The sequence below is a fragment of the Barbus barbus genome (genome assembly GCF_936440315.1).
Source record: "Barbus barbus genome assembly, chromosome: 40".
NCBI classification, from domain to species: Eukaryota; Metazoa; Chordata; class Actinopteri; order Cypriniformes; family Cyprinidae; genus Barbus; species Barbus barbus.
In genome coordinates this window covers 26069230-26082873 of record NC_136718.1, presented here as the reverse complement: position 1 = coordinate 26082873, position 13644 = coordinate 26069230, and the positions used below count along the sequence as shown (strand labels likewise).

Genomic DNA, 13644 nt, shown 5'->3' with positions numbered 1-13644 from the left:
GTTTGTTTTTTTTGTTTGTTGGTAGGCACCATATTTTTATGATTTTTCCCATGAAATTTCCAGGCTTGTAAATCAGGATCTATTAAATTCCTATAGATTTCCAGGTAGTCATGACTGCTATAGTGAATCTCACACAGACCTTCAGACAGAGCTCGTCCTCACACTCAGGAGTGAAATCATAAAGTGCTTGTCCTCTGTTTCTCGCTCCTGCAGGGGGCGCTGGAGAGAAAGAGACAGCCGGTCAATCAATACAGACTACAGATGCATGATATATCTATGAGCATATTAATCATAATGAGCTTTTTAATTGTCTAATAAAGCAGTTAATATGAGCCATAATATAAAAATAGCTTTCAGTTTTCGAAACTGGCCAGTCTTGGTCATGCTCACTGCTGATTGGTCCGTGGTTAATGAATATTCCGAGGGAGAATGTTTATTTACCGGGAGATTCCAAAGCCTGTTTCCTTGGCAACGCTTCAGCTTCCTCTATAGCCTGGATGAAGCTGAGAGGGAAGATTCCCGTCTGTCCGTTCAGGAGGCCACGCCCCCACTCCTCATTTACATATTCCATTAGCGTGATGACATCACCCTCAGTGAAGGACAGCTCCCCCTCCTCCCCCTCGAATGCAAAACGGCCCACGACGCACCTGGACAGAGCAACACAGGAGCTGATTGTTATGAATTATGCCAGTTTTACTGGCATCAGTTTTGTAAAGTTTGTGACTGACATTCCATGAATAAAAACCTAATTTCCATAGACAAATGTTTAACCTCTCATATGTATACCTAAATAACATACAAATATATATATATATATATATATATATTAGTCAAATGATTATTCGCGATTAATCGCATCCAAAATAAAAGTTATTTACATTATATATGCACTGTATGTGTACAGTGTTTATTTACTTATATATAAATACACACACATACAGTATATTTAGAAATATATATATATATATATATATATATATATATATATATATAATTAATATATAAACAACATTTTTCTTGTATTCTTGTACATATATGTATACATGTATGTGTTTGTATAATATATGCATAAATATACACTGTACACACTCATGTAAACAAAAACTGTGTGTATATGTACATATACATATACAGAGAGAGAGAGAGAGAGAGAGAGAGAGAGAGAGAGAGAGAGAGAGAGAGAGAGAGAGAGAGAGAGAGAGAGAGAGAGAATTATAAATTTTTTCTCATACTGTTTCACCTGTTCTGTGTGTTTTGTTGGATCTGCTGCTCTGAGGGCTCGTTGTCCAGCAGAAGCTCACTGACAGTCACATCTTGACCTTTGACCTCTCCTGACGAGCAGAGGTCGTGGAGTGTGTTTGACGGTGTTTGTGGGACATCTGTATCATCCAGGACAATCAGGTGCTCTTCTTCCTGAAGCAGGAAATAATATTTCATGACAGTTTACAATGTTTGCATAATTTGCGAGTGTGTGTGTGTGTGTGTTTGTGCACTGACATGCAAAGATGTTTCCTCAGGTGGTTCCTCTTGCTCTTTCCTGATATTCTCCAGCTCTGCATCTCCTTGAAGAACTTTGCTCTAATGCACAAACACACAAACCCGCTGATGATTACATGGCTGTTTTATTTATAGAGCTCCTGGGATTTTTTCTCATATTCAATTTAAATACATTTAAAGGGGCCGTTCACTCATAAATAAACATCCGGTCATCATTTTCTCACCCTCTTTCTTCTGTGCAGCTCAAAGATTTTAGGCATAATGTGCGAGCTGCTGTTTTCAAAAGTGCACAGTGATTTATAATCACACAGATGGATCGTAACATATGACCTGTGCACTAAATTCATGCAAGAGCATATGATGCTTTGTTTTAAGGAACAGAGTTCACTGAAAATCACACCTTCTGGAACTGTTTTTTTTAATTGCAGCATCATAATTGATTACAAAGACAGTTGGCCAAAGACATGTCTAACGTGACATTTTATATTTGAACAAACAACAGCAACAAGAAAAATAATTAGAAGACTTAAGAACTTAAAATTCAGACTAAGAACTCATACTATTATAGTATTTATTACTATTCAAATTTTATTTTTATATTTTAATTTTAGTAATTTTATTTTTTTATATATTTTGATATACAGTATTTTTATTTTTATTTCAACTTTAGTCAGTAATTTTAGTACCTTGCGAAGACAACATTTTTAAGTTTTAAATAATATTTCATTATTTTATTATATTTCACTTCATTACGTTTGTTTTAATAATTGTACTATGTTCTTTTGTCGGTTTTTTTATTATTACTTAATTTTTATTTCAGGTTTAGTTTGAGTAAATATATTTTATTTCAGTTGCCATGGCAACATTTCTAATTATATAAGTTGTTTTAAGTTTAATATAATGTTAATTTTTTTTTCATTTTATTAAGTTTTAGTAATTCTATGTTCTTTTGTCATGTATATTATTTCTTAATTATTTCTATTTAGCTCATTTATTATTTTATTATTTAATACATTTATTTCAGTTTTTGTAATCTATCAAGGCAACATTTGTCATTTTTTAATGCCCTTTTTTTTAATCGAGGGTTTATTTCAATTAACAAAATTTTTCAGTTTTAGTTAACAACACCACACTGCTTCAGAAGACTTGGAATAAAGCGTACAATCACAATTCACTTTCAGTTTATGGAAAACAGCAGCTCGTACATTCTGCCAGTGATCTCTTTTTTTTTTTTTCACCAAAAAAAAAGAAAAGCATACAGGTTTATAACGACATGATGGTCCGAAAATGATGACAATCTTAACCCTTAAATAACACACAGGACATTATCCTGGAGTTCTTCGCAAATACTCTATGTATGAAGACTCACAGAATAGCGCTTGTAAAGCGGATGTCCTGGTTTGGGGCGGGGTGGGAGGGGCGGGCCTCTCTTTGGCACCCTGCTGCCTGGCAGCTGATTGGTTGCAACAGGGGAGGAGGAGCCTGGAAGTTTGGTCACTTTTATTGGAGGAGGGCGGAGTGGGAGGAGTCTGCCGCCACTGGGTCTGAGACACAAACAGAGAGAGAATGAGAGATGGGGAAAAAAACAAAATAGATGCCTGATTTTGAAGGAAAACCGCTGCAGTACCTTGGAGGAAGAGAAGGAATGGAGGCGTCACTAGCTCTGGAAACATCCACCGCGGCCTGAACACAACATTAATGATTAGTCTAATAGGGAAACTTCCTCATAAAGGTGTTTTATAAGCAGGTATAACTCACCTGTGAGGTGGACAGTGCCTTCTTGAGCACAGGTGGAGGTGGACGGGAGTGTTTGGGGACCGACGGACCTGGATATAAACACAGACACTCATTAAACATTAAGCTGTGCAAAGTTAAGTTTTGACTGAGACGATTAGCAGCAATTAAGGCTGCATGATTAATGATAAGTTTGAGTCACTTACAGTATAACGTGCATTTGGAAATGCAACATGCGCCAAATACCTTCACAAACTCGTAATGAGAAATGTGTATAAACCGCTGTTACGCACAAAAGAGAAACTTTAATGGATCCCTGCGGGTTTACACCAAAATAAAAACTTGATAATTTAATGTTTGGAAATAAAGAAATTAACACAGCCATAAATATTATGGTAATTTTACATCTGTACTGTAAAATTTACTTCTTATATTCCATTTAACAGTGAAATATTAGAGGACCCCAGTGTTCGTCTCAGACCTCGGCCGCGGTCCAGAGTTGCCCTATGATCCTTTAGAATTTTGTCTAATATTTTAATTTAGTAGCAATAATAATAATAATAATTATTATTACATTATAGTAACAATGATAAACAATTACCTATTTTTGGCCAAATGATGCATCCCTAAAAAACAAGCAAAGCAAAACGTGAGCTTTTTTGCGTTTAACAACATAAATATAATATATTGCAATTGCAATTTTCTGTTTATTAGATTATTTCCCCAAGTTGTGCAAAGAAGCAAAGCAAAGCTTGAACTTTTTGTTTTTTAACCACATTTTCAGTTGCATTTATTGCTATCACAACTGTTATAAAAAAAAATTCAAATTGTGAAAACAAGCTAATCAAACTTTAAACGTTTTTAAATTGCATTTTAAATTGAATTTATGACAATTTGCACAAACAAGCAAAGTAAACTTTCTTAAATCATGTTGGCCTCGTATTTATCAAGGAGAGAGCAAAGGGTAGAGGTTGGAGGGATGCTTTCTGAGAGTAAAACTGTTTACAACGGAGTCCCACAAGGTAGTGTATTAGGTCCTCTTTTGTTTTTATTATATATCAATGATATCCAGGCTGCTTGTGAGTGTAATATGTTCTTATATGCAGATGATGCTGCTTTATTGGCTTCTGGGAAGGAGACTTTCTTCTTATTCTTATTTTAAGTTTTTTATTTTTTATTTTAAATCGCATTTCTCACAATCACAATTTAGCCAAAAAATTGCAATTAGATATTTTTCCCCAAACTGTGCATCCCTACTAGCAAGTAAACTAGAAATCCACCAATATACTGGTCATCACTCACGCTTTCCGACATTCCTGTCAGTCAACATCACTGGTGCTGTTTTCACTGGAGTGTTTGTAGTTTGATCATCTGAATTTCTCCTCTCGGACGGAGTGGAGGCCACCGCTGCCATCTGCTGCCCGGGAGGAGCACTGGTGGAGCGCCCAGGATGGGCGGCTGGTGAAGGTTTGGCGGATGGAGAAGATCTGGACTCTGATGGGCTCTGGAGTTTGTTCAGAAGGGGTCTGGGTGCTGGTACTGGTGGACTCAGGGGTTGGGAGGGGTTTTGCTCAACGGTAGGTTCTCTGGTATCAAAAACCTCAAAGACAGATGGTTTTGGGGTGAGCTGGGGTTTGGATTTCTGAGTTCTAGGTCGTGGTTGTGGTCTATTTAAGGGTTCGACCGGTTCAGGTGTTATAACGGAGCACGGAGCATCGCAAACGGCTGTAGTTTCCTCTTCTTCTACAGTGTTTGCATCGCTTTGTTGATTTTCTCCATGCTGGGCATGCGTTTCGTTCGAACCAAACACCTCCAGCAGGTCTTGCAGGTATTTGCTGGAGATGACTGATGGAGCATCGTCGAACCCGGCGAACACATTCTCGGCCCCGTTGTCCTTCAGACGCACAAGAGTCTGAACTTTGACCTCCCTCGTCATCGGCTGGTCCAGAACGTCCTCGTTGGGTCGTAGGGCGACTCTGGAGCGCGGCCGAGGTCTGGGACGAATGCTGGGTTCCTCTTTCATCGAGTCGCCTGGGGAATCGAGGTTGATCTGGGTGGAAGTGGTGGCAGTGGGGGCGGGGCCTATGGGAGAGATGTCATAGATGATGTCATCGAAGTCCGTCTGGACACCACACTGTTCGTGCAGAGCATCTCGAGGCTGAACATCGGTGTTCGGATTAGACCTGTCCATTTCAGGCGTGTGTTTGAGGGACAGTGAGGGCCGCGGGGGTTTGGGTGGCCTACGAACTACAGGAAAAAAATAAGGCAAGACATTTACAGGCGAAAAGTGTAAAATGTTATACTTCCCTAGATGATTAGTTACAGTATATTAACACAATTTTTTTGCATTGAAACATTAGAAACATTATGATGCATTATCTAATTAAATATGCACTAAGTTTCCATAAATTTCCAGAAAATAAATCTGAACATTGGATAAAGCCAGGTTCAAAATTCTTGTTTAATTTTGTTGACAAATTAGAGTTAAAGGTTTTTATAGAGGGGATTCTGGATTTCTCTTTTTATTACTCCATAAATCAGAAAATACTGTCAATAGACAAGAAAAAAACAACACATTTTCGCCATGTTTTTAGGAATATGTCATATAAATCAGCCTGAAAAATATATGAACAAACCCCTCAGTAAAAACCTTCAGAATATATAGAGGAATAAAACGACTAAGTTTGGTCTGTGTAAGTGCTGCTGAAGTGGAGAAAAACTTTTTTTTTTTGAGGAAATCACCTTTAAAGATATGTGTTGTAATTGAAATATGCGCAAACAGACAAAGTGCAATAATAAACTCAAGTGAATGACATAAAAACAAACCCCTCAGTAATTACCTTTAGAATAAAGATATGAATGAAACTGTAAAGTTTGGTGTATGTAAGTGCTACTGAAGTGAAGAAAAAACTTTTAAAGATATGCATTGTAATTGAAATCTACAGACACCAGTTGATAAAGTGCAATAAAATAAACACTTAAATGTATATTATGGATATTTACTTTCCACTAGTCTTAAAGATGTTATAGAAGCAAATTCTTAAAATTGACCAATGCATGAAAAAATTGTGTTTTGCCTTAAGAAATTAATTTAATAGCAGATTTGTGTTATTTTTGATACATTTTTGTTAATACTTAACTTTAATACTTTTCTTTTTAAATACTAAATTTAACTTATTCCATGTGTTATGATTCAGTACTTCTTTGTTAGCACCTTTTTAGTAAAGTATTGTGGTTAAATGAAGGGTTTGTTTGCAAATAATCAATGTCAGTGAAGGATGCAGGGTAAATTAAATCAGCACTTCTTTTAGTATTTACTCAAAATATTAAAAAACTGAAAATGTGCTTCATCTGTTGACAAGAACTTCAGGTTTGGACTGACAAAACCTCCACTGAAGCCTGATTTCATTTCTTTATACCTGGACGAGCAGCAGAGGACTGCGGGCGGAGGGACTTTGTGTCCGTCTGCGTGGCGATGGTGGAGGTAGAGTGACGAGAAGATGGAGACGAAGATAACGAAGAGGAGGAGTGAAGATTCTGCTCACGGCTCTTTTCTCGGATCACCTGCTCGTAGGATGGAGGTGGGAGCTGGAAAGGAGGAGCACAATCAATCAAATGATGGATTTTACAAATGTATCACTTCCTTAAGCTCCACCCACCTGCACTGTTGCCGAGCCTGCAGCCCATGTTGGCGGGGCCGGGGGCGGGGCCGGAGGAAATGCCCCAGAAGCCCCTGGGAACCATGTATTGGACGGCAGCGGTTCAGCAGAGAGGATGGTGATTTCTGGACGCCTGCTGCATGACAATCAAAGTTCATAATGTGACCTTTCTCCCGTTTAACCAAAAGAGCTAGTTAACAACTCTCTCAGAGCTAGACTTGAGAGCTGAATGATAACTGCACATCTCATCCACAAGTAAACATGCTGTACGAGTCTTAGTATCACTGAGATAATATTACAGTTTTTATGAATATTTTGAATTAGTTTTTTTTACTGTTTTTACTAATTAGTATAGTATTTTTGTATTACATTTTAAGTTGAAGTTTTAGTAATTGTTGATTTTATAATATATATTAGTTTTTAAAATATTTAATAATATTGATAATAATAATAATAAATAAAATATTTATATAATATTTTTATTTTAGTTTTAACTATTTAACATCTAGTTAAACTAAATAAAAATTGGCAACTTGCTGAAATTAAATAAGGTTACGTTTTTTAGCAAGAAAAAAAAAAGTGTTGGTTTTTTTTGATGATTTTAGTTTTAGTTTACTAAATGGAAATGTGTTTTTTTCCAATTTACTTTGGAAATGTTTAAAAGCCAAAGCCATTTGATTAATTGGTATCATACAATCATGGGTATTAATGTGACAATCAGAGTTTATTTAAATGTATTTTTAATTCTAAACATATATTCCAAAAAAATGCAAAATTAATAAACTCGATAATTACAAATGACAGAACAGAATATCCTTTTAACAACACTGCACATACACTATAAAACAAACTACACAAACACACTTTTTACAACATGAAACATCACTCTTACAAACACCATTTATTAAAGTAAAGTCGTGACGTATTGTCAAGTATGGTGACCCATACTCGAAATTGGTGCTCTGCGTTTAACCCATCCAAGTGCACACACACAGCAGTGAGTAGTGAACAAATGCACACACACACACACACACACACCGTGAACACACACCCGGAGCAGTGGGCAGCCATGCTGCGGCGCCCGGGGAGCAGTTGGGGGTTCGGTGCCTTGCTCAAGGGCACCTCAGTCGTGGTATTGAGGGTGGAGAGAGCGCTGGACATTCACTCCCCCCACCTACAATCCCTGCCGGCCGGGGACTCGAACCCGCAACCTTTCGGTTACGAGTCCGACTCTCTAACCATTAGGCCACGACTTCCCCTCCAGACATAATGAATAACCATTCGTTGATAAAAGTAACAGATTTATTATTATTTTGATTCATTTATTAGATTATGATTTTTTCATTCAGTTATATGAGGGTCACATGACACACACATACATATATATACATACATATGTATATGTGTGTGCGTATATTAGATTATGATTTTTTAAAATCGCACAAAAACGTATGTAAATATGTATATGGTGGATATACATGTATATCTCCACTAGGGGTGGGCGATATGGCTAAAATCTTATATCACAATATGACAAATTTTGTATCACGATAACGATATATATCATGATATAGTTATTTATTTAAAAAAAAGGTTTTTATGATATTAAAATCTTTGATACCATAGAATTTTCACAATCCTTGTCACCAATGTCAATATCAAACTAATGCAAGCCTAAAAAGAGATGAAAAACCCCCACAAGCTCACCGAAGATAAGTAAACAGTGATAAAATAAGGATAAGAAACTAATTGCAAGCAATAGTACAAAAACTACAATAAATGCTACATACATTGTGTAAATAAGTTAGTCTTCACTGTGTTAATTATATCTATCGATAGATATAGCTGTAATTAACGTGTATTAAGTATAGATTCTATACATATATATATCATTATTATTATTATTTTTAATCTTCTTATAAAAGTGATTTAGTTAAGAGCGTGAGAGATTTTCTCTAACTGTGATTAATATAAATGGCAGACAGGATGAAATTCTGTTTCCCTCAGAACAGACACAGAAACATACACCGAACGGGGCCTCCAGCGCGGACCAGAAGGCCGCAGGCCGAGGTGTAGCTCAGGAGGCCCTGGCAGGTGGTCCTCATGCCCATGGCCTCGTTCCTCGGCCCGGCCACTCCTGCCGGAACCCTTCTACCCCCCCAAAAAATTTTCCATGGGGCAGCTCGGGGGTATCAGGGTCCCGGGACCAAACGAAATGGAATTTATTAAAAAGACCTTGGTCACTGGTCAATATGGCGGCACCCGGCTGCCACGACAACCACGGCGGCAGCCGGCCGGCTGACCATCCCAACGGCGGGGACTGGTGGGCTGGAGGAAGCCACAACCGGCGACGGGCCAAGTGACCGCGGGTTGGCCTTCCCCGCGAAACAGCAACTAGAGGGGCCGCAGACGGCGGCGTAATACCCCGCGAACGGCGGCGTGATCGCCCGCGAACGGCGGGGTCGGTGAGCCGCAGACAGCGGCGTGATTCCCCGCGAGCGGCGGGGATGACTCAGCGGCGATCCGTCGGGCGGTGGGTGGGCTTTCCCCACAGACCGCGGCGTGATCTCCCGCGAACGGCAGGCAAAACACAAAAGGCAGGAACAAAAAAACACTAGAAAAACTTGGACAAAACAAAACGAAGTGAAGGGACGACGCTTACTGTATAGGTCTGGTCTTCTGTCACGGTGCACACAGCAGGGAGGAACAAGGAACACGTCGTAACTCAAAACAATAGACTTTACTGGACAACATCACGGCAAGACATGGCAGGACAAGGCAAGGCTTACAAACAGGAACACCGGGGAGTAACGAGTAGACCAGACGAAATAACATTGCACAGACAGGACTATAAATACACAGGTAAATTAACGAACACGGCTGGACAAGGATAAACTACTAATGACATGAAACGAACCAAATAAGGGCACGAGAGGCAGGAACACATGACACACGACAGATGACTGACAGATAGAGTATAATATAAAACGATAGACTTATGTCGTCCATTCAATATATATATATATATATATATATATATATATATATATATATATATATATCGTCATATCGCACAGCCCTAATCTCCACCATAAAACACGATTAGATTTTCTTTAAAATGAACAATGAAAATAGATCAGCTCAATGTCAATATTGTTGACAAGGGATTTGTTTACAAGGGAGATGACAGTATCAGCGAAGAGCTTGAGATCAGATATAAGATGTGATTTTGAAAAGAAAGTCAAAATCTAGCAAAATATCACTTGATTTGAACACAGAGAGAAAGAAAACACAAAGTAAACAGGCGTGAACTGACCTGCGGTCTCGCTGATGGTCACTCTGAGAGCTCGTTCTCGCTGATGTTGCGCAATTTCCGACAAAAAACACAAACACAAAAACCAAACTCACATGCAAACATCTGACAGAACAGACAAAACACACCAAATCACCAAAAACATGCTTCAGCAGGCAAACTCACTGCGTTTGATGACGGCTCTGATGGAGGAAAGCGGCCCTTGGCTGGAAAAGCGAGAGAAACACAAGCACTCAATGTCTTTTTCCATTGTTTCAATGACTCAAGGCCAGTTTTCCCGGCTCTTTTCCAGTGACACGACTGGAAATACATTTCACAGTTACACAACACACACACCACACCCAAACCCCCACAAACACGGACTTTCATCAAACACACACACACACAATGAGCAAATACAAGCAGAGGAGCCAAGAAATTTACTATGTTATTAAACAGAGCCAAAATGTGGCTGGTTATTCCTGTAAACACGCGCATGAGCTCAGTTTGACGTGACACTTATACTACGCTCTGGAGGAAAAGCGTTAATCATTTTTTCCAGCTGTAGTGGAACAGGTATTTCTAGTACTGAGCTGAAGGAACTACTGCATTAGTGCTGCAGTCGCTCTTCTTATCGCATGCTCTAATGGGAGGAAAGCTGGGAAATGTTCAGACACGAATTGAATGCTTCGCCACCAGCAGATGAAGCTCTGTTCTTATAATCTAGAGAATCTCAGTCTCAGATCAAATTTCACCCCAAATTAAGACCTATTTGCATAAAGAAAATAAAGCAAAACAAGTTCATTATGAATGTTTGTATTTAAAAATTCAGCACATTTTCCATCCTAATTGCATTTTTTTTTAATAATCCAGAGCTTTTAGTATTCTATTTTTTAGCAATTTTCTTTACTGGAATCAGGGTTATCGTATAACCAAAACTAAAACTAAAACATTGCACACAAATTTAACTGAAATAAATTAAGCATAAAAAACTAAAAACTAAAACCATAAAAAAAACCATTAACTGAAATAAAATTGAACTGAAATAAAATGAACTTAAACTTGTTTTATTTCAGCTAGCTTGCAAGATGGCAGCATTTCTCATATTTAAGTTTAACTTGATGCATTAAAATAACAAACTAAATAAAACTTTAAAAAAACTACAAATCACAAAAAACAACAAAATTACAAAAAATTTAAAAACTAACTAAAAAATTAAAACTAAAATTAACTTGCAATCAGAAAATATAAAAATAAAATCTAATTTAAAATATTAATAAAAACTATATAACATTTCTGTTTATTTTTTCAGTGCTGTAATTAGAAGTTAAGGTGGAAATGTGCTAAATTGCCAAAAAAAAATCTAAACTCGGCTTTATGATTTTTTAGGATTTATTTCTGTTTATTTTTCAGTGCTGTAATGTGAAGTGGGTGGAAATGTTCTAAGTTGTCTAAATAAATAAATACATACTGCCAAAAATAGGCATAAATGCTTTTTAATTTTTATTATCAATTTAAACCCATTTTTTTATTATCAATTTGGATGGAAATATGATAAATTGTCAAAAATAATATTTAAAAACTTCTAAAAATAGGCATAAATGCTTATGATCTATTTCTGCTTATTTTTCAGTGCTGTAATAAGGAGTTATGTGTGTGGACGTGCCAAATAGTTTTTTAAAAATCTAAAAGCTTCTAAAAATAATCATTTCTTGATCCACTCATACAGATCAAAAACAAAACTTTTGCACTTACCTGGAGTGGCGCTGATCGGGTTTGTTTCTGTCTGAATGTTCTGCAAACACACACACACACACAGACAGACACAGAGACACACACACACACAGAAAGGATCATTTAATGACTGTGTTTGTGTGGACGTCACCCATAAATAACAGTGTTCAGCACTGACAACAGCAGATTCAAGACATTATTCATGTGACCCGGATGTTCGCTCTACAGAAATGGCCTGATGGCCCGGGACGGCTGAGAGATTCTGCTGTCTGAATGAAGGGCAGCTGGAGACTCATTATTACTCTGTTACTGACAGATCCCTTCACACTGAACCCAGAGAAACTGAGCTTTTGTCTAAGAAACTACTGCTGTAATTTACAACAAACCACAGACAGAGACACAAAAGCCCTGAAACAGACCGTATCATTACTGTAGTGTGTGTGTGTGTGTGTGTGTGTGTGTGGGGGGGGGGGGGGGGGGGGGGTTCATGATCACATGATCTCAGACTCGAGTCACATGACACAGTCAGAGCTGCAGGTTTAGCTGCTAAATTCTCCAATACGTGCAGTATATAAACAGCAAACATTACTGCTGAATCAGCTCTCTGTGTTCATGCATAACATCCAGGAGATGCTGTATTTTAACGATTACTGAGGGTCGGATCGCACCTCATGCCTGTCGTTTCACACACAGCTGAGAAATTCCCCTGAGGAACAAAGCTGAGCTACTGGAGCCAAACTGAAGTTCACATGCTAGTTTCAGACCAAGATAAAGCAGATTCATATTTCATATTATATAAAGAGGAAACAACAATACACTTCCTTCATTTTACACTACAACACAACAACGAGCACACAACTCTTTTACATAATATTTATATATAATTAACGTTATATATATTTTACATTATAAAATAAATATACATTTTAAATCATTTTATGTACATTTTAACCTGTTTTTGAACAAGGTTTAAGATTAAGACCAAAGAACATATTACATATCATTACATAATTAGACAAATTAGCCTATTTTATGACTATTATGACCTCATGGAATATTTACACCAAAACATTATTTGTCCTCCCATTAACTAAAGATGATTACAAATGATGAAAACATATATAATACATAGAAATATAATCAAATAAAACTAAACTAAATATATATATCCACTATTTTAACCTACAATTTTGTTGTTGAACAAAGTTAATGGACATGAGAAATATAAATTCCTAATTATTTTATAATGAGCAATGAGCAAATTAATCTAATTTAATTCACAAATATGTATTTATGCTGATGGTGGTACGTGATCTACCTCTTATACACATTTATATACATTTCAACCTACAATGTCCTTGTTGGACTAACTTAATGGTCATGTCATGTCAGTCTGCGCTGATTATAAACAGATTTTGTTTAGTTTTATTTATTTGTTTGTTGTGTCGCGCCTACCTGCGCTCCGTCTCGCGCCGCCGGGCTCGCGCAAACACTCCTCGTCCTCCTCAGCGCGCGCCTCCGCCATACCGAGAGAAAACGGCAGTCCTCTTTGGAAACGCCTGGGAAAGTTGCTCCAACTGCGATCAAACTTTTAATCGAGCGCGTGGGAAGTTTCTGCTCACAGATGAGCGCGCGTGTGATACTGTCATATGAATCAGTTTGTGTTTTCTATCGGAACGCCTGAAGAAGCTGAAGAAGCGAGGAGAACAGTATCAGTGTCTGTATCAG

General features: G+C 37.6%; 1 protein-coding gene across 2 annotated transcripts in view; it reads right to left on the bottom strand.

The window, feature by feature from the left end:
* Nucleotides 1–13644, bottom strand: part of LOC306859238 (uncharacterized protein) — an 18984-nt gene that overhangs the window by 5317 nt on the left and 23 nt on the right. For both annotated transcript variants that reach the window (XR_013783286.1, XM_079400175.1), the window contains exons 1-14: nt 13372–13644; nt 11938–11977; nt 10369–10409; nt 10207–10246; nt 6891–7026; nt 6651–6819; nt 4534–5478; nt 3256–3323; nt 3125–3180; nt 2867–3041; nt 1498–1578; nt 1241–1413; nt 442–647; nt 140–219 (exon numbers count right to left, since the gene is read on the bottom strand). The exon at nt 13372–13644 is cut by the window's right edge and continues 23 nt beyond it. Coding sequence is in view for 1 of the 2 variants with exons in the window: in XM_079400175.1 (XP_079256301.1) it covers nt 140–219; nt 442–647; nt 1241–1413; nt 1498–1578; nt 2867–3041; nt 3125–3180; nt 3256–3323; nt 4534–5478; nt 6651–6819; nt 6891–7026; nt 10207–10246; nt 10369–10409; nt 11938–11977; nt 13372–13441 (2280 nt within the window). In the remaining variant the exon portion in view is untranslated. The remainder of the gene's footprint in view (nt 1–139; nt 220–441; nt 648–1240; nt 1414–1497; nt 1579–2866; nt 3042–3124; nt 3181–3255; nt 3324–4533; nt 5479–6650; nt 6820–6890; nt 7027–10206; nt 10247–10368; nt 10410–11937; nt 11978–13371) is intronic.